This window comes from Dipodomys spectabilis, unplaced genomic scaffold (assembly GCF_019054845.1).
Source record: "Dipodomys spectabilis isolate Male_0828 unplaced genomic scaffold, ASM1905484v1 ptg000178l, whole genome shotgun sequence".
In the NCBI taxonomy this organism is placed as follows: Eukaryota; Metazoa; Chordata; class Mammalia; order Rodentia; family Heteromyidae; genus Dipodomys; species Dipodomys spectabilis.
Genome location: NW_024870855.1, coordinates 1,118,507 through 1,142,505, shown reverse-complemented (window position 1 = coordinate 1,142,505; position 23,999 = coordinate 1,118,507). Strand labels below are relative to the sequence as shown.

Sequence of the window (23,999 nt, the reverse complement as noted above, 5' to 3'; positions counted from 1 at the left end):
CAGCTTGTACACCCATAGGGCAGAAGGGTCAACTTGTCCCCTTTTGTCAGCTTAAATCCCATCTTCTTCACATTTGCACCATGGAAAGCAGCCAGAATATACAGGTTGTGTCTCAGAGACTTTGGAACCAAGTTACACACTTCTGAGTTAACATTGGTTCCATGAGCCATAATCCAAGGGAAAGAAGAGATCAGAAGTGCTAGTTTGGGCATAAAAAAAGCAGGTGGAAGATGATGTAGAGGGTGGGCAGTAAGGGAAGTGGTGGGAAAATGGAGGGGAAGACTTGGTCCAGACGCCCAGGGGAGTGTCGATAAAGAATTGAGCTGTGGAAGAGGCCTGCAGGGGCCTGCATTGGAGCCTTAGTCAGAACTGTGTGTGTTATCAGATGTGTTCCCATGCACATTTAGAGGGCTCCCTGATGAGAGGGAGGTGCGTCTGCACTTGTAACTCACCACACCACTTCTGGAGGCACCGTGGTTACGTTCTGGAGCTGACAGGACTGAGATATGGAGAAGGGGGCATGGAGCCATCCAGAAGCAGGGAGAAAGAAGGTTAACCATTCAGGCTATGCTCATCACATACAAAGGCCAACGAACCATTAGGGACATCATTAAAGCTGATGTTCTTAACAAACTAGCAAGATTCGTGACTGGGGAAAAAATCCTCAATCCTCTCTACAAGCAACAAGAGTTTATATTGCACATCACTGGGGACAAGATTCTTCTTATCAGTCGTAAAATAGCATGGTGCGTGGAAGTAAACTCACCAAACACATGCCAGGCCACATGGAGAGATCTTGCCCAGAAGGCATGAAGGAGCTAAGCAAAGCTGTGTTTATTCATGGCCTGACACCTCATTTTCCTTTGCTATTTCTCCCAAATTATTTTATGACATTAGTAAGAATGCTGATACTATGAGTTAAGTTCTATCAGTATACTCATTTTTATCCATTTTAGACATGAAAACCCAAGACATAAAGAGGTTAGATTTAATCATTATTCTGGACTTTTTATTTTTATTTATTTTATTTTATTTTTTGTCAGTCGTAGGGCTTGAACTCTGGGCTTGGGCGCTGTCCCTGTGCTCTTCAGCTCAAGGCAAGTGCTCTACCACTTGAGCCACAGTGCCACTTCTGGTTTTCTAGTGGTTTATTGGAGATAAGAGTCTTACAGACTTTCCTGCCCTGGCTGGCTTTGAACTGAGATCCTCAGATCTCAGCCTCCTGAGTAGCTAGGATTATAGGTGTGAGCCACCGGCACCCAGATTATTCTGGACTTTTTAATTTGAGCAACTGATTCTAAATTTCATGTGGAAGAGAACACAAGACAGTTGGGTCAGCTCTAGAGATAAAAGGGCAGGGATTTCACCACAGAGCCAGACTTATTTTGAAGCTTTCAAACATGGTAGAGTGTAATCTTTGTAAGGGTATGGATTGATAGGCTTGGGAGACAGATTGGAGACTTCAAAATCCACATAGACATCTATGTAGACTTCAAGAACCAGACAGGAGGAAGTGGAGCTGTGGCTCAATTGGTAGAGTGCTAGCACTGAGCAAAAGCTGCTCAGGGACAGAGCTCAGGCCCAGAGTTCAAGCCCCAGGACCAGCAAAAAACAACAGAAAACAGACAGGAGAGAGAAGACTGCTTAATAAAATGTTCTGGGACAATAGCTGTCCTGGAAGAAGAAGACAATATTTAAATCTTTACATTATACCCACAAATTAAATACCTGAAGCCTAAAGACAGACCAAAAAAAAAACCACCAAAATTTAGTAACTGTTCACAGACACACACACATATATATATGTATATGCGTATATGTATATATATATATAAGGCATGTAGGAGGATTTCAAAAACAAGAAATAACTACCTTTCTCAAATGAAAAAAATGATACATTATACTATGTCAGAATTGCAACTCTCTTTCACCAATGAGAGATAAACTCAGCCCCACTGACAATGCAGATGTGAATGCCCCGCCCACAGGCCTGGTCCTACCATAGGGTACAGCAGCTCTCCTTCTAAGGTCTGTTGTATAGGCCAAGAGTATGAGATGCTGCACTCACTACTGTGTTCTCTTGCCCACCTGAGTAAGAGAAATGCCAGTGAATTCCAGATGAGACCCACTTTTCTGCATCAAGTATGTGAAGAGCCGGCCAACTGTCCCAGCCTCCAATTCCAGGTCTCCTCCCAGAGAGGCCCCACCCCAGAGGCACTATACCGGCCACATGTCCCTCATCTCTCTCCAGAGCTCCATGCTGTGAGGGCCTGTTGGGTGACTTTGTAGAGGGACTAGAAGCGGAAGCATCACCGCATCATGTCCTGTTTGTTTGTGACATATCCTGACCTCTCACCCCTCTTCTGTGTTTTGAGGTTTTCGTTGTTTTCTGTGGTGAAAATGGGCTTTCGGAAACCAGAGAACTCTACTCTCCAGAGAAGCCCCTATTCCAAGGGAATTCCAAGCACACTTTTATCCTGAGGTATCTGGCGTTTCCAATCATAGATTTGGGAAAGGGGGCCAGTCAGAATTGGGGTACCCCAAACCAAAATAAGTAGCATAGAGACAGTTGTTCTATAATCACTGATTTACAACCTATTGTTTTTGTTGTTGTTTTTGTTTTTAGTTTTCCTAATATTATGCGGTAAATGAAATTGTTTCTTTACATGAAGGAAGAAAGAGGGAGGGAGAAGACATTTAAGCTTTTTATATGTTTGTTCCAGTACTGGGACTTCAACTCAGGGCCTTAAGTTCTTCCTTAGCTTATTTGCTGAAGGCTAGAACTCTACTACTTGAGCCACATCTCCATTCCAATTTGTTTCTGCTGGTTAACAGTAGAGAAGAGTCTCTCAGATTTGTCTACCTGGGCTGGCTACAAACTGTGTTCCTCAGATCTCAGCCTCCTTACTTAGTGGCTACGATTATAGGAGTGGAGTTGCCAGTGTCTTGCTTAAGAACATTAATTTTATGTGCCAGAAACAGTATTTTTATGTCATTAAATCTGCCTGAATTAATTCGTATTGTCTCAGATTTGGCAGAATAGTGACACATTGTGTGACAATGATGATGAGTTGGAGGGGAAAGAACATGTCAAGAACTAATATCTGAGGGAGTTCTCAAGATGGCGACGGGGCAGTAGGGAAACGCCACAGCTCTCTCCAACCAAAAAGAGAGTTCGAGTTCCAACCTTTAATCTCCCCAAGAGACCGACAACAACAAAAAGACGAACACTCAGAGAAAAACCAGAGGTGGAAAATAACAAAAAAAGAAAGAGAGGAAAAGAAGAATTTCAGAACAGAGAAGAGCGAAGACCCCTCCCCCAACCTTTACTGGCCGCGCGGCAGTGCGCCAAGCCGCCGGCCAGCCGGCCCGGCGGGGGCTGCCAGAGCCACAGAGACACAGGGGGCTGCTTGCAGATCACCAGGTACCGGATTGCAGAACAGCGGATCGCCAGAAACAGAGAAACCTACCAGCCGGGAGTCTCCAGGAGGATCCCACCCCACCCATCACTCTCCACCGGAGCGGAGAGGCTCCATCCCGCCAAAGCCGCCCGGCACCAGCAGCGCCACAAAGGGACCTGTCCGCAGACCACCCGCCCAATCGCTATCGCAACGACCCGGCGGGGGGCCGCCCAACCCAGCCCGCAACCACCCCAACTGAACTCGGGCTGCAACAACAACTGACGGACTGCAACAACAACTGACGACCTACAGGGTGAGTACCCATCAGGGGACAGGGAATCCATCAAGGGAGACCAGAGCTGGAGGGAATCCCCAGACCCTGACCTAGACTCCCTACCCCAACACCCGGACCACAGGACCCACTAAAACTGGGAACTGTTCGAGAGCCCCACCAGCCGGTGGAGCACACTCTGCTGGCCAGGCCAGAGCAAGAGCGCCCCGGGAAGGGAGCTTAAATGCTCAAGCCAGGAACAGTGCCCCTGGGTCAAGACTACCAACAGTAGAAGAAATTTGAACTGTGTCCTCCAGGCTGCATAACCAAGGTGGTATACACATTAGCACAGGCCTAACGAGCGCGCTCCAGGCTGGGGCCGGAACCAGGCCAGGGGACCGGCGCCTGAACAAAGCAAAAAGGGTCAGAAGTGGGGCTGTGGCTCAAATGGTAGGGTGCCAGCCCTGAGCTGAAGAGCTGAGGGACAGCACCCAAACCTAGAGTTCAAGCCCACAACCAGCCCAAAACAAACAAACAAAAACACATCAGGAGCCCATAGCAGACTCCAGTATTTGGGAGAGTGCATCCAGAGCATCTGATCTTCCCAAGAGCACCCGCAGGAGCAAACACAAGCAGTCTAGGCTGCTCAACCCTTCCAAAGGCGGGAATTGCTACAGCAGAGAGCTGAGAATCCTAAGTGAATAGCAGCTGGAAATAGGCTCCCAACAGAATCCAGATCAGGCACAGACTCTCTCTACCAATACAGAATCAGCAACCAAGCAAAGACAGACACACCAAAACAAGATTGAAGAGCAGTCTCCTGAACCCCCATGCGAAAATCACAGAGAAAAATCACAAGGTTTACCACTACCCAGGACAGCAAGCTCACCTCAAAAGCCAGCAGCCACGCAGGGGAGAGCCCCAGTGGGAGCAAAGCAGGAATGGAAGACAAAAACTACATCCAAGGGTTGCTGGAGGCAATGACTCAAGAAATAAAGCGAGAAATGGATCAGAAATTGAAAGAGCACAAGGATGAACTATCAAAAGATATACAGGATATCAAACAAAAATTGGATGCAAAAATAGAAGCTGCACAAACCTCAGTAAGAAGTGAGATAAACGCCAAATTAGAGGTAATGCATACTGATATCACCTCATTGAGAGGTGAGATCAGTACTCTGAGAACCAACATTGAATCCATAAAGGGATCCATTTCCACCATGCAAACCACAATAGAAGCCACGGTCAACAGAGTGAATGAAATGGAAGGTAGAGTGTCAGATACAGAAGACAGAATACACCAACTGGACCAAAAAGTGACAGATATGGAAAAATCACTCAAATTAAACCAAAGGGAAATTCAAGAGCAAGCAGATAATGCTAAAAAATTTAACCTTCGCATAATCGGAGTGGACGAAGGTGAGGAATTCCAGAGCAAGGGAATGCAACACCTATTTAACAAGATAGTCAATGAAAATTTTCCCCACCTCAAAAACGACCATCTTAACTACATCACAAAAGCTTATCGAACACCCAACAAGCAAGATCCCAGGAGAAACACTTCTAGGCACATAATAGTAACAATGATGGATCTGAATAATAAGGAAACAATCCTGCATGCAGCAAAAATGAAGAAGGAGCTATACTACAACGGGAAAAAAATTAGAATCACTGCAGATCTCTCCACACAAACAATGAATGCAAGAAAAGCCTGGGAAAGCACCATACGAGCCCTGAGAGCCAATAACTGCCAACCCAGACTGATATACCCGGCAAAGCTAGCATTCACATTCGATGGAGAACTGAAAACTTTTAATAGCAAAGAAAAACTAAATGAATACATAAACATTAAGCCAGCATTACAAAGAATTCTAAGAGGGGGGACACAACCTGAAGAAAGCAACCAGGAACTGGGACCTGCCCCAAACAGGCATTACTCAAAGTCTAACTGAGCAAGCACAGGAGGAAAGGAAAGAAGAAAAACTTAGGAAAACGGAATGGCAGGGACAACAATGCATCTCTCTATACTTTCTCTTAATATAAATGGGCTGAATTCGCCAATTAAAAGAAAACGAACTGAGGACTGGATCAGAAAACAAGACCCATCCATCTGTTGCCTTCAGGAGACCCACCTCTCAGCCAAACATACAAACAAACTCAGAGTGAAGGGGTGGAAAAGGATCTACCAATCAAATTCCCCCAATAAGAAAGCAGGTGTAGCTATCCTGATATCTGACAAAATAAACTTTTCATTAAAATCAGTACAGAAAGACAAGGACGGACACTACATATTAATAAAGGGAACAATCCAAGAGGAGGATATAACCATCATCAACTTATATGCCCCAAATATCGGTGCACCCAGATATGTTAAACAAATGCTCTCAAACTTACAGAATAAAATAGATCCCAATACGATAATACTAGGAGACTTTAACACGCCACTCTCACCAAAGGACAGGTCTACCAACCAGAGGATTGGCAAAGAAGCTACCGAATTAAGTGAGGCCATACTTCAAGCGGAATTAACTGACATCTACCGAGTATTTCACCCTAAAACAACACAGTACACATTCTTCTCAGCAGCTCATGGAACTTTCTCCAAAATAGACCATATCATAGTTCATTCAAGGAACTTAAGCAAATACAAAGGGATCGACATAATCCCCTGTATCCTATCTGACCACAGTGGAATCAAGCTAGCTCTCAATAACAAAGCATACCGCAGAAATTTCTCTAATACATGGAAATTGAACAGCACACTCCTTAACAAGGCCTGGGTAACAGAAGAGATCAGAGAAGAAATAAAGCATTTCCTAGAACTCAATGAAAATGAAAACACCTCACAAAGAAACTTGTGGGACACAGCAAAAGCAGTCCTGAGGGGCAAATTTATTGCCCTCAGTGCCCACATCAAGAGAATGGAGACAGACCAAGTAAATAACCTCATGTTGCAACTAAAACAGCTAGAAAAACAAGAAAAAATGGGACCTAAAGCTACTAGACGAAGCCAGATAACCAAATTGAGAGCAGAGATTAACCAATTAGAAAATCAGAAAACCATAACCAAAATAAACCAAACAAAAAGCTGGTTCTTTGAAAAAATAAACAAAATTGATGGCCCGTTGGCAAGATTAATTAAAAAAAGAAGAGAGGAAACCCATATTAATAGGATTAGGGATGCCACGGGAAACATCACAACACGTACCCAAGATATCCAAACAATTCTAACAGACTACTTCCAAAAGCTATACTCTCTAAAGGAAGAAAATCTGGCGGAAATGGATGCATTTTTAGAGAAATACAAGTTACCCAAACTGAGCAAAGAAGAAGTTAACCAATTAAATAAGCCAATATCCTATAATGAGATACAGGAAGCTATCAAAAGTCTTCCAACAAAAAAAAGCCCAGGACCAGATGGATTCACAGCAGAATTCTATAAGACCTTTAAAGAAGAACTAATACCCATACTCCTCAAGCTCTTCAGAGAAACAGAGAAGGAGGGAGCTATCCCAAACTCATTCTACGAAGCCAATATCACACTCATCCCCAAACCAGGCAAAGACCCAACCAAAAAGGAGAATTACAGGCCAATCTCCTTGATGAACACAGATGCAAAGATCCTTAACAAGATTCTAGCTAACAGAATCCAGAAACACATAAAAAAAATAATACACTATGATCAGGTAGGCTTCATCCCAGAGACACAGGGATGGTTTAACATACGTAAGTCAATAAATGTAATCCAGCATATCAACAGAGCCAAGGTCAAGAATCACATGATTATCGCCACAGATGCAGAAAAGGCCTTTGATAAAATTCAACATTCGTTCATGCTAAAAGCTCTGGAGAAAATAGGAATAGAAGGAACATTTCTAAAAACAATAAAAGCCATTTATGACAGACCAATAGCCAATATTATACTTAATGGGGAAAAGCTACAACCAATCCTCCTAAAAACAGGAACAAGGCAAGGATGTCCACTGTCTCCACTCCTCTTCAACATAGTCCTAGAACCCTTAGCCAGGGCAATAAGGCAAGAAAAAGACATTAAAGGGATCCGCATAGGGAAAGAAGAAGTGAAACTATCCCTTTTTGCAGACGACATGATACTATACCTCCACGATCCCAAAAACTCCATCCCCAAACTTTTAGAAATCATAAGTCACTTCTTCAAAATAGCAGGATACAAAATAAACCCACAAAAATCAGTTGCCTTCCTATACACTGATAACGCACAGGAAGAGAGGGAAATAAAGGGAGCAACCCCATTCACAATAACCTCCCAAAAAATAAAATATTTAGGAATTAACCTAACCAAAGATGTAAAAGAACTATTTAATGAGAACTATAAAAAGTTAAAGAAAGAAATTGCAGAAGACACTAGGAAATGGAAAGACCTCCCATGCTCCTGGATAGGCCGACTTAATATAGTAAAGATGGTGATACTTCCAAAATTAATATACAAATTCAATGCAATTCCTATTAAAATCCCAATGACGTACATCACTGAAATACAGAAAACAGTCCAAAAATTTATATGGAACAACAAAAGACCTAGAATAGCCAAAACAATTCTAGGGGATAAAGACAATATGGGAGGGCTATCCATGCCGAACTTCAAACTCTACTACAGAGCTATAATCACAAAGACAGCATGGTACTGGCACAAAAACAGACCCGAAGACCAATGGAACAGAATAGAAGATCCAGATATAAATCCACAGGCCTACAGCCAGCTGATATTCGACAAAGGAGCCAAAGACATACAATGGAAGAAACACAGCCTCTTCAACCGCTGGTGCTGGGAAAACTGGGCAGCCACATGCAGAAAACTAAAAGTGGACCCCAGCCTATCACCATGCACCAACATCAACTCAAAATGGATTAAAGACCTTAACATTAAACCTGAATCTCTGAAACTACTGCAGGACAGAGTAGGAGAGACACTTGAACTAATAGGCACAGGAAGGAACTTCCTGAACAGAGTCCCAGGGTCACAACAAGTTGGAGAGAGACTCGACAAATGGGACTACCTTAAAATAAAAAGCTTCTGCACAGCTAAATCTATCGCAACTAAGCTAGAAAGACAACCAACTAATTGGGAAAAAATATTTACCAGCAATATATCAGACAAGGGGTTAACATCCTGTATATACAGGGAACTCAAGAAACTAATCCCTCCCAAACCTAACAAACCAATTACTAAATGGGCAAGGGAACTAAAGAGGGACTTCTCAAATGAAGAAATAAAAATGGCAAAGAAACACATGAGGAAATGTTCATCATCCCTGGTGGTGAAGGAAATGCAAATAAAGACAACCCTGAGATACCACCTTACCCCAGTCAGAATGTCCCACATCCACAAATCAGCCAACGACAAATGCTGGAGGGGATGTGGAGAAAGAGGAACCCTATTACACTGCTGGTGGGAATGTACACTTATACAACCACTTTGGAAAGCAGTCTGGAGGGTCCTTAGAAAGCTAAAGATTGACCTCCCTTACGACCCAGTCATACCACTTCTAGGCATCTACCCTGAACAACAGGAACCAATATACAAGGACACGTGCACCTCCATGTTTATTGCAGCACTGTTCGCAATAGCTAGGATATGGAAACAACCTAGGTGCCCCACCACAGATGAATGGATCCAAAAATTGTGGTATCTATACACAATGGAATATTATGCAGCCATTAGAAATGACAAAATAATGGCATTTGCAGGGAAATGGATGGAGCTAGAAGGAATCATGTTGAGCGAGGTAAGCCAAGAACGAAGAGACAAACGGTACATGGTCTCCCTCATAAGTGGATGCTAAATCCAAAAGGTTAGTGATACGACAAAACTAACAGGACTTAAGAAACAAAGAACTCCCGCTCATCTGGTTGAACCACTACTAAATATCCTCATGCTGCTGATCACAAATATGGTATATAACATGTGAACACTGTTATATATTACAGACTGTGGTAGACAATTTGCTCCAGGGAAGTTAGAATGAACTTGTGACTTTGAAATTATGTAATCATTTAATCACAATCAAAAAAAAAAAAAAAAAGAACCTCGGGGAAGGGAGGGAGGGAGGGGATGGTAGGGGGAAACAATGGAGGGGGTAACAATGTTCAAGAGGAAGTGTACTCATAACCTCACTCATGTAACTGTAACCCTCTGTATAGTAGCTTTACAATAAAAAAATAAAATAAAAAAAAAAAAAAAAAAAGAACTAATATCTAGGCCCCTGACTTTCTTAAAAAATGCACAAGTAGGTCTGGGAATGTAGCTTAGAGGTAGAGTGCTTGCCTAGCATGCATGAAGACCTGGGTTTGATTCCTCAGTAGCACAAAGTCAGGAAAGGGAGAGTGGCACTATCTGGCTCAAGTGGTAGAATGCTAGCCTTGAGCAAAAAGAAACTCAGGGACAATGCCCAGGCACTGCACTGAGTTCAAGCCCCACAAAAAAAAAAAAAAGAAAAGAAAAAAGAAAGAAAGAAAAGAAAAGAAGAAAGAAAGAAAAGAAAATACAAAAGTATTGAAGTGCCCCCCCCTTAGGGAAAATTTCATTGATAATATTCACTGACTTAGAGTATTGTCTTAGATTAACATTAGATTCATTCGTGCCATATATAAATAGATGGATTTTATTTACTTTGGTATAGAGAAATGACAGTAGCTCCCTAGCAGAGTTCCAGAAACGGCAGACAGTACTGAACCCCATACCTACTGTTGTTTCTAAACATGCATATCCAAGAGAAAGCTATTCATGAGGCTTAGTAGGAAATTAGTAATTACTAATAATTAAACTGTGTGACTATAATAATACTCTGTAATAACATTTATTGAAAAGGTATGAGTTGTTTATTTCTAGAATTTTCCATTTAATTTTGTTAGATGATGTTTGATAATGGATAACTGAGACCATGCAAAGCAAAAATGAGGATGGGGGGGTGACTGTGACAGAGACTAAGAACCTAGAGGTCACACTGGTCACTGCTCAGTGTGACTCACTGCCCACTGGCTGTGTTCTGGGGCCTGACCTGTCACTCTGCATGGTAGTGATTTGTTGGCACATCCCAGTCACCCCTCATGGACCATCAGCGCCAGGAGGGTGGCTCCAAGTTGGCATTGCATCCATCCCATCCTGCACAGGTCGGTGATGAGACATTGTGTATGTGTTACCAGTGTATCTGCGCGGTTGGGTCCACTCCAGAAGATCTGCCTGTGGCATGACTGCCGGGGACATTCCCCCAGCTTGTTCATCAGCCACATGATGGTGAAGAACTTGTGCTCAGGACAAGGCTGGTTCTTCCATGCCCAGTGCTGGCTGGCTGCGAGCCGAGGCGATGGCCGTGTGCAGCGGGAGTTCACTTGCCTGCACCATGGACTTGGCTTCCAGAAGGTAGGCCCTAGGCAGGAGGCATTCCACAGCATACCTGACTGCCCTGTGGAACGTCATTTCTAGCTCTGCATCTCTCATCACATTTTTTTTTCCTTTAAACCATTACAAAGTTATCTGCATTGCTTTGTTCTTAGTTATCTATAAAATTATCCTTATCTAAAATTTGCATGCATTAAGAGGCCATCCAAGCGTGGGTTAACCACCTTTGCCAATTAGTAATCATTGAAAAAATGCATTTCTTCATTTAACTACAATGATAATTACAATTCTGGAATTTATGGCTACCCGTGGTCTGCAGTTTGAGGCTTCATGGTAAAGACTTTTTAATGCCCCAAACAACTAGGATAACTCTCATAGAATACAGAAGTGGTCAAGGATCAAATAGGAGAAAATCAGTCCCAAGAAGCAACAAAACCATCTAAGAACAATCCATAGTCCCCAGACTGACTATGAAACTTTGGGTTTTTACATGTTCCCTTTCAATCTTTCCCTGCCTAGGAATGTATTTTACAAAGTTGGGGTAAAAATGCTGAGATTTCTCCCTCAATCTTTGATTAAAAGTGAGCACTTTGAGCCAGGCACTGGTGGCTACTCAGGAGGCTAAGATCTGAGGATCACAGTTTGAAGCCAACTCAGGCAGGAAAGCATACACACAAGCTAGAAACGAAGCATGACTCAAGTAGTAGAGCATTAGCCTTCAGCAAAAAATCTCAGGGACAGTGCCCAGGCCCTGAGTTCAAGCCCCATAACCTATGAGAGAGAGAGAGAGAGAGAGAGAGAGAGAGAGAGAGAGAGAGAGAGAGGCTTTGCTAGCTGAATAATCATAGAAGAATTAGAAGGTCTACATTGTTTCTTTTCTTCTCTTCTCTTCTCTTCTCTTCACTTCTCTTTTTGTCAGTCATGGATCTTAAATTCTGGGCCTGGGTGCTGTGCCTGAGCTCTTTAGCTCAAAGCTAGCACTCTACCACTTGAGCCACAGTGCCACTTCTGGTTTTCTGGTGGTTAACTGGAAATAAGAGCCTCACAGATGTTCCTGCCTGGGCTGGCTTTGAACCGTGATTCTCAGATCTCAGCTTCCTGAGTAGCTAGAATTACAGGCATGAGCCACCAGCACCCCGCTTGCATTATTTCTTCTCCAGCCTTGTTGCTTGAAAACTTTATGTGAGAAACCTAGAGTTACTAGTATAATCATCTCTGTCCATCTGCATAGCTGTGTCCCATAAATCAGCTGTCACTTGTTAGCCAATCTACTAAAAACATTCTGTTAACACAGTCTGTTAACTATTTTTTTTTTCGGTTGTGGGGCCTGAATTCTGGGCCTGGACACTGTCCCTCAGCTCTTCAGCTCAAGGCTAGCTCTTGAGCCACAGTGCCACTTCCGGCTTTTTCTGTTTATGTGGTGCTGAGGAATGGAGCCCAGGGCCTCATGCATGCAAGGCAAGCACCCTACCAATGAGCCATCTTCCCAACCCTGTTAACTATTTTACTGGTACTTATTTGTTATTCTTCTTGCACTCAATGGTACTAGTTCTATGTAACAAAATTGTTTTCTAGAAAAAAAAAAACAAATGCTAGGTGTAAAAACCTAACATTATTTGAATTGCATTGAAACTTAAAATCTGGGGCAGCTCCATGAGCAAGAGACCCTCTGCTGAGTAGTGCCCTGCGGGGATACTTAGAGAAGACATGGGTGGGGCAGCGCCAGCTCTTGATGTACTCAGACCCCATTAAAGTCAAAGTGCTTTGGGGGAAAGTCCTGAGACTAGAACGTCTAGTGGGATTGCAAAGGACAGACATGAAGGGAGGCCCTAGAGAAGAGACCCCTGAGCCACCATGGATGCATTTAAGAGTCACACAAAGGGGGTGGTTTGTTCTGGAACTTGACAGGTGCTAGTAGGAGTTTGGACAGGGCCAGAGTCCAGGGGAATGAGAAAGTGGCCTTGACAAAATACTGCGGATAAGTTGAGAGGGAAGAATCTAGAACAAGAAGCCACACAGGGTGTCCACATGGCAGCTAGTAGCTGGCCAGGATAGAAAAGCCAAAACTTTGGGGGTCTCAGTACAGAAAATTATGGGTTATTAATTGAGATTTTAATCTGTTGTTTAGATAGTCATTCTCCTGTGTGTGGTTTCTGTTTCAGCTTTTCTATTCAAAGTTCACGGAGTACTTGCAGGAGTCCCACATCTGGCTCTCAGTGTACAGCTGGCTTTCCTCCAGTGGTTATCTGCATGTACCTCGGCTGGCTGTGTCCTTCTGCCTACTATGTGTCTATGCTTACCTTGCTGCCCTGGTCACTTCAGGAGGACATGAGCAGGTGGAAATCAATGGGTTTTACAGTGGATTCCAAACCTGACATTCATAGCCTGGACCCCTCTTAACCTAATAGCAAAACTCTCTTCTGTCATTGGAAGAAGATTTATACTAGGAGAAGTGAGCTGTCTTTCTGAAGGGCCCAAGGGTGACATGTCCAGAGATGGAACTAGGAGGTGTCTGTAGGATGGTGCCTTGGGGTAAGGAGCTACCCTGCAGAGCTCCTTCAAAGCCTGGGGTTTTACATATTGTCTTTCCCAGAGGTGCTAGTACCCTGTATTTTCTCATGAGAACACTCATGGTAGGTTTGTGTTTTTTTTGATGGCTTGTTTGTTTGGAAGATTAGGTTTTATTTAGTAAAGCAAGGGAAAGCAGGAAGAAATAGAAAGGGAAAAAGAAGTACCTTTGATATACAGAGGGTGGGAGGAGAGAGGCTACTTGTAATTTTTTTTTTTGGTCGGTTGTGGGACCTGAACTATTGGTCTGGGCACTGTCCCTCAGCTCTCCAGCTCAAGGCTAGTACTCTACCACTTGAGCCACAGTACCACTTCCAGCTTTTTTTTGCTTATGAGGTGCTGAGGAATAGAACCCAGGAACTCATGCATGCAAGGCAAGCATTGTACCACTGAGCCACCTTCCCAGCCCCAAACTTGTAATTTTTTTAAGGGTGAAAATTGATTCACATTTTAAACAATTCCTCTGACTGAAAGAATGGGGAACAGTTCTTTTGCTCTGCAACTCTGGTTTAATTGTTCCTCATGGCATATAGAGAATTCTGGAGCACTTCAAGCAGATCCATGGAGATAAGATATTTTCTGACAGTGAAAAATAGTATGACTTGTGGACTGTGAAAAAATGGCTAGACTTGTTTTTGAGAGTGAACTTATAGCCATCTACAAGCCTAGCTCAGTGGATTCACTGGAGAATGCAGAATCTAGCACAGTAGTCTGTCAGTGGGTGACAGTTGTCAGAAAAGTGTGATAACAATTATGATTTAACATATTTTTGATGAATGCTATTGGTAGAACTTTTAAAAATGGGAAGTACCATCAAATGGAAAGATAAAAACTTTCATATATATACATACATATATATATATGAAAAGAAAAGCTTGGAACCTGCAATAAGAACTTGGTGGTAGGTTAGTCCTACATGGTAGACCAGCTATCTGAACTGAAGTCCTGACCAGTTCTTGTTGTCTGGTTGTATATTAGGAATATTTATTTGTCAAATTCCAGCCAGGATTAAGTCAACTGAGCATGTGCTTCATGAAAAGTGGGTGCTCAGAAAACATGTATTCCATCTACAAGGATTTTTCAAGAAGGAAAATATTTTCTTCTGGTTTATCTATGCCATGGGATAGAGAAGCAAAGCTTCATATGTCCTCCTGTTAAATACATTTGGAATTCAAATTGGCTGTGCATTTGGGGTTCGACATGCTTCAGGTCACATAACTGCTATTTTTGAACTGTCACAGCCTCTTCTAGTTTTTGGGCCTGCTGATATCACTCTCAGATCGCTTGGCCTGAGTCTCCTGTGCACCTTCCTGGCGGCTCCAGCAGCACATCTTGTGTCACTACTCTTTGGGCTCAGAAAGGTATTGTGACTGGCTGTGTGAACCTGGGCTCCAGCACGGAACTCAATGACTTATGCCACCCTCTCCGCCCAAATTTTTCATTTCTACAGGAAGCCACAGCATGTCCCCCAGCTACAGTAGGGCCATCTGTGAAAGGAACACAGCTGGATGCACTTCAGGGTAATGTACACAAAAAGAGAAACTCTACTTTGGTAGCTAGTTCTTTGGGTCAGTCTCTTAGTGGAAAGTCAATGTCCAACATTCAGTTGCCCTATTTTTAGTATACGGGTCATCATTCCATATGTTCAAAACCATCTTTACCCTTAGGCTGTTCATTTCTTTTCCACTTGTTTATGTTGACCTTATAAATCTTTTTTTACACAATGAGTTTCAAAGCTAGGTGGCTCACACCTGTTATCCTAGCTACTCAAGAGGCTGAGGTCCAAGGATGGCAGTTCAAAGCCAGCCTAAGGAGACAAATTCAAAAACTCTCATCTCCAAAAAGCTAACTAGTAGAGCACCATCCTTGAGTGAATAAGCCAAAGAACAGTGCCCAGGTCCTGAGTTCAAGCTCCAGTACCAGCCCACATACACAAATGAGTTTCATTATAAGTAAAATCCCTTTTTTTCTCATAATATGTAAGTGCTTGCCTCCACTTAGTAAACTAGACAATTGTCAGATAGGGAGTAAATACTGCAGTATTTCCTAGTGCTTGCTTTTGCATTTTGATGACTACTTTTAGAAGCTTTTATACAGTCAATTTTGGCATTATTTCTTCTTAAGGCTCTTTTTGCTTTTTTAGTTACTCACTTTTCTCACACTGCTGTGAGGGTAACCTCTGCTGGATGAGGCCTTTGTCCCAACAGCCTTATCAGAAAGTCCTCATCCCAGCCTTGTCACCTCTCAGAAAAGCTCACTCTGATGGGTGAGGATGAAGTATCACATGAAGAAAATTGTGTCCCTTGTAAGCCCAAAGGTATCACTGATACGCTAATTGAGCATCATATATTTGCCTTTTTTTTTTCTTTTCTAATCAGGCCATAATTGCTGTGGTAGGATACCAGATGTGAGGGAACCCTATACGGTAAGTATGTAGCAACATGCAGTAGCAAATTCTCTAGCATTAACTGCTAATGATTGATTTCATTGATACCCTCCCTTGGTCAAGGTTAAATCAGGTGTGGAAAAGATCCGTGTACCACCTACCCTACTGGTTGAGGTCAGTGCTCCAGAGAAATAGGGCTGCTTTCCAGCCACAGGCTACTTCGTTGCCTACGTTGGCTTTGTACCATGATCCTCACATCTCATCCTCCTGAGTAACTAGGATTATGGGCATGAGACACTGGTGCCTCTGAAGGGCAAATTTCTAATGTCCTGACTGCTGTATCAGATTGGGCTTTTGCTGGTTTGGATCTATGTAAGCACCCCACTTAGCACAGAGGAGCTTCTTTTCTGTGGGGTGTTTCAGAGCATGGCTGACCCCTGTACTTTCCAGCCTCTCACCCCTGCTTTGCCAGCTTCATGGTCCCTGGCCCTGGGTATGGTGCTCAGAATGCACTGTGTCCCTAACACCTTTGAGGGCTCTGCCATTTGCCCTTCCAACCCTTTCCTCAGCCTGCTGCTCTTGACTGGACCTCTGATATCTAGAGAGTAGGAGCCCATCAATCTGACTGCATGCAGCTGCCCATAGGCTGCCAGAATTGCCTCACAGACATCCCCTAGGAACATGACCTCTAGGAAGGGCTTTGCTTCCTCCTTCACAATCATGTGGTACCTGAACTTGACCAGGTCCACACTGGGTCATTTATGCCTTTTGGCTGCAAAGCATACTGGTCAAAAAGGCATAATTCTCCATAGAGGCATTGACCTTGGCCTAACCTTGTTATTCTAGCTTTCTGTACCAGCCATTCCCTCTGGAAGTAACCTTATGCGGAGGAAGGGAGTAAATGACAGTGATGCAGCTGGTACAACCCTGGAGCTGGAGGCCAGTGTGGCAGGCCACTGTGAGACAGCCCTGAAGGAGAAGAGTCACAAGCCTACCCCAACACGAAGTGATGTCCACGTGGATTGCAGTGAGAAGCCCCTTCCCTCTGGTCCAGTATCTGCCTGTGGCATTTGGGAGGTGTGGGCTCAGAGTAGTGTGACTAGAGATGGAATTGGCTAGTTGTCACTAGACACTCCTAGTCTCATCTAAACAAAACAAAACAAAAAGACACAAACTCATCTGAATACATGGCATCTTTTCTAAATCTTTGGTAACCATATAGCTCAACTCACACTGAGGAGAGATGACCAGATCTGCTAACCTAGTTGTCTCTATTTGTTCTGCTGTAGCTCCTAGCACTGGTTTTGAAGGATTTATGCCCTGGAGGTCTAGGGCCTACCCACCTTGGCTGAGCTCTGCAGGCTGGATCATGTGTGCATTGGTTTCCCTGGCCTGTGGTGTGGGGACAGGCTTCCTTGGCTACAGGTGAGCCATTGATGTTTACGAATATCCTCAGATTGTTTGGTAGAAGTCTAGCATTTGTGAGGAGATGCAATGTTTCTGGAAATTTCCAAAATATAGATGCTAAAACTCCCCATTGTTATTCTCTCTCCACCTCCTGTGACTGAAGAGAATCTTATGTTAATCCCAGACAATCACTTGGCAATCAGCTCTGCAACATCAAACAGCCTAGATGAATCCAGGGTATAAAAACAGAAACCAGCCAGTTACCAGTGGCTCATGCCTGTAACCCTGACTACTGAGGAGGCTGAGATCCGAGGATCCTGGTTCAAAGCCAGCCCAAGCAGGAAAGTCTCTGAGATTCTTATCTCCAATTAACAACAACAATAACAACAAAAAAAGAAGCAGAGCTGTGGCTCAAATAGTAAGCACTGGGCTTGAACAAAGTAGCTCAGGGACAGCGGTCAGGCCCCAAGTTCAAGCCCCAGGATTGACATACACACACATGCACACGCACGCACACACACAGAACCAACACCAAGCTCCTGAGAAAGTAGGCCATGACCTGTGCACATTGGCCAGAGACAGCCAATTGTTCTCTTGTGACACTTGGGGGGGGGGGGATTTCCTGAAAGATAGGGACTATGATGAATAGATTCCAGTGTAACCTTATTTCCACAATCTCTCTTGGCCTGCCTTGGGCCACCATTGGAGACCCAAGGGTCACTCAGTGTGGTCTCTAAACTATGAAGAGTAGTTACCACCCAACCTTTTTCCTTTTGACAGTCTCCCTTCTCCAGACTGCACATTTTGAGCCACTCTGTGAGGATGGACTGGATGTTTGAATCCTTTCCATATCTCAGTTTTCTCATCTACAGAGACACTTAGTGCACTTGCCTCACAAGATTTGAGGAGAAGCAGGAACAGATGACAGTGTAGGAACAGTGTAGCCAGTCCTGTTCACTCTGCCGCCTGCAGCCCTTCTCTGCCCTGTCTGCAATCAGTTGTGTCTGCATCAGGCAGATTCAGAGAGGGTGATGTCCCTTCAGCCAGGAGGGACTTTTCCTGTCATGGGCAGAAGGACATGGTGCCCATAACTAGGAAGCACCCACTCCCAGACCGCTTCCCACCCCCTGGCTTCCAGATTTCACCTCTACTGAAGTGGTAGACCACAGGGCAGCTTGCTCCCTCCAGGGTGCTCACAGGCCTGTTCTCTCCTGGCAGGTTTGTCCCAGCACAGTGTGTGCAGTGGCTGTGCCTGCTGTTGCTCTCTGTGGTCTGCTGTGCGTTTGTCACCCAGCCACTCATGGTAAGACAAGGTGGAGAGGCCTCTAGTGAGCAGGGTACCTGGAAGGGAAGGAAATGGTGGCTGTGTGTTGCTAATTCCTTCCTTTCCTTGGTAGTTTGTGTTAATACATAGTGAGAAAACCCAGAACTTGGACTTGTGCTAAGCTCCAGATGAACCTGTTATTCCATCCTTCTAAAAGCCTATGGGAATAAACTGCTCCTAAGGCTCAGAGAATATGAATCTCAGGCCAGGCCACAGCTGATGAGTAGGGGGCCCAGGACCCAAGGGTGGTGACCACTGGTGCCCGTTCAGACCGGATGAACCTGGGTGGAACCTACTGGCTACAAAGGATCAGAAAGACACTTCTGTGCCTCCAGTGACCACCGGTGCAATCTTCTTCCTTGCTCCAGATCTGCTGTATGGCGCTGGCTTTTGCTTGGAAAAGAAAAGACGACAAGGACTTTTTTACTGGGTCCTTATGTGAGGCAACGAGGAGTCTAGCTTTGGAACTGAGCGTGGGCTCAGGAGCCCACCCTGCCCTTTCTCCCAGCGGGGCCCTTGTCTGTGCAGGGGAGGCAGAAAAGGTGAGGCACTGTCTCCCCCAGTGAATTGCTCACTGAACAACTGGCTTTCCGGCATGTCCATCCATTGGAATGTAGGCTTTGAGTTTAAAGTTGGTTCTACTTTGGGGGCCCCACAGTATATATTTGAATTTCTTTTTTCCTTCCTGTCTCTCCTACCTTTGTTTCAAGCCCCAGTCCTGGGGCTTAAACTCAGGGTCTGGGTGCTGTCCCTGAACCTCTTTGTGCTCAAGACTAGTGCTCTACCACTTGAGCCACAGTGCCACTTCCAGCTTTGAGTAGTATATTAGTATAGGAAATAAGAGTCTCACGGGGACTTTTCTGCCCTGGCTGGCTTAAAACCATGATTCTCATATCTCAGTCTCCTGAGTAGCTATGATTATAGGTATGGGCCACCTGCACTTGGTTCATTCTTTCTTCTGTTTTCCTTCCTTCCTTCCTCCCTCCCTCCCTTCCTTCCTTCCTTCCTCCCTTCTTTCCTTCCTTCCTTTCTTTCTTTCTTTCTTTCTCTCTTTCTTTCTTTCTCTCTTTCTTTCTCTCTCTCTTTCTTTCTTTCTTTTTCTTCCTATCCTGGGGTTTAAACTCAGGGCCCAGGCATTGTCCCTGAGTTTCTTTGCTCAAAGCCAGCAGCTCGACTACCTCCATTTCCATATTTTAATCTGTGATGCTTCTTTATGTGCATCTATTAAACACAGGATATTTATTTTCTTTATCCCAATCACAGTGAAGTCAGAGTCTCAAGACAATACGTGTATTGTAAAAACACCAAAGTGAATGAGAAATATAATTCCTGGCTGTAATTCTGGAAACATTTTTTCCTAAAAATTAGGCCATTTGAGCTTCAGGACCCATACACAGTGTACTTCTTCTTTCCTTCCATCTTCCCTTCCTCTCTCTCTCCCACTCTTTCTCCCTCCCTCTTTTCCATCTCTCTCCCTTCCACCTTTCCTCTTTCCTTCTTTTCTTCCTTTTCTTCTTCCCCTCTTACTTTTTTCCCTTCCCTCTCCTCTGTTCCTCTCTCCCTGCTGCCAGCCCTTGCCGGTTTTATGTGTAGCACTGTCTTGTACAGTGTGGATGACATGAAAGTGAGCAAGGCACCCCAGTTATCATGAAGCTGCTCACACTTTCTTGCTCCCTTCAGGCATATGTAGTATGTATGTGGTGTGTGGTCTGTAGCTGTCCCTGAACTTCTTTTGCTTGAGGCTAGTACTCTACCACTAGAGTTAAAGCTCCACTTCCAGGTTTTTTTTGAGTAGTTTATTGGAGATTTGAGTCTAATGGACTTTCCTGTCTGAGCTGGCTTCAAACCATAATCCTCAGATCTCACTCTCCTGAGTTGTTAGGCTTACAGGCGTGAGCCACCAGTGCTTGGCTGGATCCCCACTTTTAGAACAAGGCAATAACAGCTCAGAAATAGGAAGTCACTAATCCAAGGCCATATAACAGCAAACTGTGGCCTGGAGCCCAAACCTGAATTCCTGTCGGCTCTCCTCCTGCACCCTACTGACCAGCATCTCTGCTTTGAGCAATCATAATGCTCCTTTCTCCTCAAAAATGTCAAATGCCATCTTTCCTTGCTAAAAAAAAGGCTCACTTCCTTCTCTGCCCCTTAGGTGCAGCCACCCCCATCTCTGTTCTTTCTCTTTTTGTAGTCACATCTTCTCTCTGAGATTCCTTTGACCAGTCAGGCTTGGTCAGGGCCAGGCTGGTACCTTCAAACCCATGCTGAACCTACACTCCACAGCATATGTCCTGCCAGGAGAATTTGAATTCCCAAGCCTCACACTATAGCATTTGCACTTGCTGTGTATTGCTCAAAAACCCAGTAGCTCTGGGAAGAAGAACTGTCTGTGATTTCTCAGACTCCATGCCGGTGGAATAGAAAAACAAATGAGTAAGAAATAAATAAATGAAAACCTTTAAAGGGTTCACATTTCCAGCTACGGTTCTGACCTTATCCTACACAGATACAGCCTGAAATCAATCATACTTTCTGAAAAGAAAAACAGGCACTGGTGGCTCACACCTGTAATCCGAGCTATTCAAGAGGCTGAGATCTGAGACTTGCAGTTCAAAGCCAGCCCTGGTAGAAAAATCCATGAGACTTTTTTTGTCTCCAATTAACCAGTAAAAGTCTAGAACTGGTGATGTGGCTCAAGTGGTAGAGTGCCAACCTTGAGCAAAAAAAACCCCAAAACATACAAAACAAGAGTGTGAGGCTCTGAGTTCAAGCCCCAGTGAAGTATAAAACAAAACCAAATATCATTTCTTGCTTATACAGCACTTTAAAATGGCTTCTCCAGTCTGCCACGGCCTTAAGAAAAGCTACTGTACAAATGCCAGCTGTAATTGCTCCTATAATTTGACAGTGGCAGGCATGTCTGCTATGTGAAGCTCTTCTTTGTAGTCGCGGTTGCAATCCCTGCCAAAGCTGCGTGCCTGAGACGTGAGCAGAGTTTGTAAATAGGGCTGTCCTGTTCCTGGCCTCTCCCAACAACCTGTTCTGTGTGGTCTGCACACAGAACATTTTGTTCCCCTGATGATGGGGGCACTGGGCCTGCCAGGAATGCCAATGGCCTCTCTCCCTCAACACCAGCCCCAGCTTATGGCTCTCTCATCTCTCCTAGGTCTTGGCTGCCCGTCGCCGTGAGCGCCACCTGCGCTGGGCACGGCCACCATCCATGGCCCAACTGAGGGTCATCCGAGAAAGGCTGAGAAGACAGGGCCACACCCAGGCAGCCCTGAGGTTGGTGCAAGTCTGGAGGTGATGGCAGGCTGTGGCCTGGTGCTCCTTTCAGAGCAGCATGCTGCATTGCTGTTGATAGTTCTAAGATTGTTCTCACTGGAGAATTGGAGTACAGACGCATCAATCTGTGCTCCACACACCAGCAGGTGAGGAAACTAAACTGGAGAAAACAAAACCAACAACTTAAAGTTGGCTCTTAAACTACCCTGGACTTCTTCATCCATACATAGACTAAGTGCACAGCCAGCCTTATTTCATACTGCTCACACTTCATTACTCAGCTGTAGACTGGAACTCCACTCCCCAGCTGGGCACACGGGCCTGGGGAAAGCCAAAGGTAATGGTGACACTTCTTCTGTGGGCATCAGCTGGGCCCAATGGCAATATTGTCGAATAAATTTCAAGTTGGGTACTACTAGTGGCTCATGCCTGTAATCCTAACTACTTGGGAAGCTAAGATCTGAAGATCCCAGTTTGAAGGCAGGCTGGACAGAAAAGTCCAGGAGACTCTCAATCTCCAGTTAACCAACAAAGAGCTGAAAGCAGAGGTGTGGTTCAGGTGGGTGAGTGCCAGGCATGAGTGAAGAAGAGATGGTGCCCAAGATCTGAACTCAAACCGCAGTACTGGTGCAAAATGAAATAAAAAATAATTTCATATTTAGTAGGCACAGACATGATGCTCAACCCAGAAGCTCTTTGATTTTTTAAAAATAAAACACAAAACTTAAACATCATCCTGGTAGCAAATTTCTCCAAATTAGACTTGGATCATGTTTGTCTCAATGGTGCCCAACCCCTTCTCCACGCATGGTGGTCAACAGTCACTCCTGTGACAGTGACAGTCACTCCTGAGTTCTTCTATGAGTAGTAGCTGAACCATTTCTCTAGATTCTGAATTCTAGACTCCAGATTTCTGTTGTAGTTTGTGAAGGATTTGGAAATTCCTGACACTTTTCCCACAATGGAGATGTTAAAACATATAATTACACCTTTGACCATTTTCCTTTAAATACTACTTCCTATCAGCATGAAGCATCATTAGTTTTCTCTCTTTTTTCTTTTTTTTTTTTCAGTCATGGGGCTTGAACTCTGGGCTTGGGCGCTGTCCCTCAGCTCTTCAGCTCAAAGCGAACGCTATACCACTTGAGCTACAGCACCATTTCCGGTTTTTTGTTGGTTTATTGGAGATAAGAGTTTCATGGCCTTTCCTGCCGGGGTTGGCTTTGAACCGCGATCCTCAGATCTCAGCATTAGTTCTCTTTAAATCCAGAATACACTCTGAGTTGAATCCTTGTCCATAGAGAGATGCTGTGATTGTATTGGGACATCATGTTTTTGGTGTGTGTGCCAATATAGGGGCTTGAACTCAGAGTCTCATGATCTTACCTTTTTTGCTCAAGGCTGGCATTCTATCACCTGAGCCACAGCCCCACTTCTGACTTTTCAATGGTTAATTAGGTATTAGAGTCTCACAGACTTTCCTGCCTGGGGTGGCTTTGAACCACAATCTTCAGATCTCAACATCCTGAGTAACTAGAATGACAGCCATGAGCCATCAGCACCCAGAAAAATCTGTAAACTTTTTTTTACACATACAGAAGTACATACTTTACCCCAGCATTCCGGCTTCCAGAAATAATAAGTAAAAACATGAGAATATCCATATAGGAGAAAAGTCATGTGGAGACTTGTGTAATGAGAGTCACTAGATGTACCTATGTGTCATCTGGGTCATCAGGTACATAGTGGGAGTTGCGCTCAACGCTGCACATGTGCTGTCCAACCAGACTCCAGACAGAGCCATTTAGAGCCTAAGTGAGAGTCAACAGGTAGATGGATATGGGGGGTAGGGGGTGGGGAATACCGTGGTACACCCAATTGATTCATGACAGAGCATGAATGGGTGTGCATGTGGCTTTCCCTAGACAAAGCATGAGGTGATGGCTCAGACAGCTTTAGAAAAGAACTATTTATGGGGA

General features: G+C 44.3%; 1 protein-coding gene across 1 annotated transcript in view; it reads left to right on the top strand.

Moving 5' to 3' along the window:
- Pkd1l1 (polycystin 1 like 1, transient receptor potential channel interacting) overlaps positions 1–23,999 on the top strand; it is a 117,769-nt gene that overhangs the window by 65,056 nt on the left and 28,714 nt on the right. Inside the window, exons 29-39 of the mRNA XM_042695022.1 lie at positions 2,376–2,482; positions 10,855–11,071; positions 13,213–13,386; positions 14,860–14,979; positions 15,069–15,138; positions 15,997–16,043; positions 16,851–17,031; positions 17,294–17,429; positions 18,630–18,714; positions 19,104–19,277; positions 21,902–22,020. Coding sequence (XP_042550956.1) covers positions 2,376–2,482; positions 10,855–11,071; positions 13,213–13,386; positions 14,860–14,979; positions 15,069–15,138; positions 15,997–16,043; positions 16,851–17,031; positions 17,294–17,429; positions 18,630–18,714; positions 19,104–19,277; positions 21,902–22,020 — 1,430 coding nt within the window. The remainder of the gene's footprint in view (positions 1–2,375; positions 2,483–10,854; positions 11,072–13,212; positions 13,387–14,859; positions 14,980–15,068; positions 15,139–15,996; positions 16,044–16,850; positions 17,032–17,293; positions 17,430–18,629; positions 18,715–19,103; positions 19,278–21,901; positions 22,021–23,999) is intronic.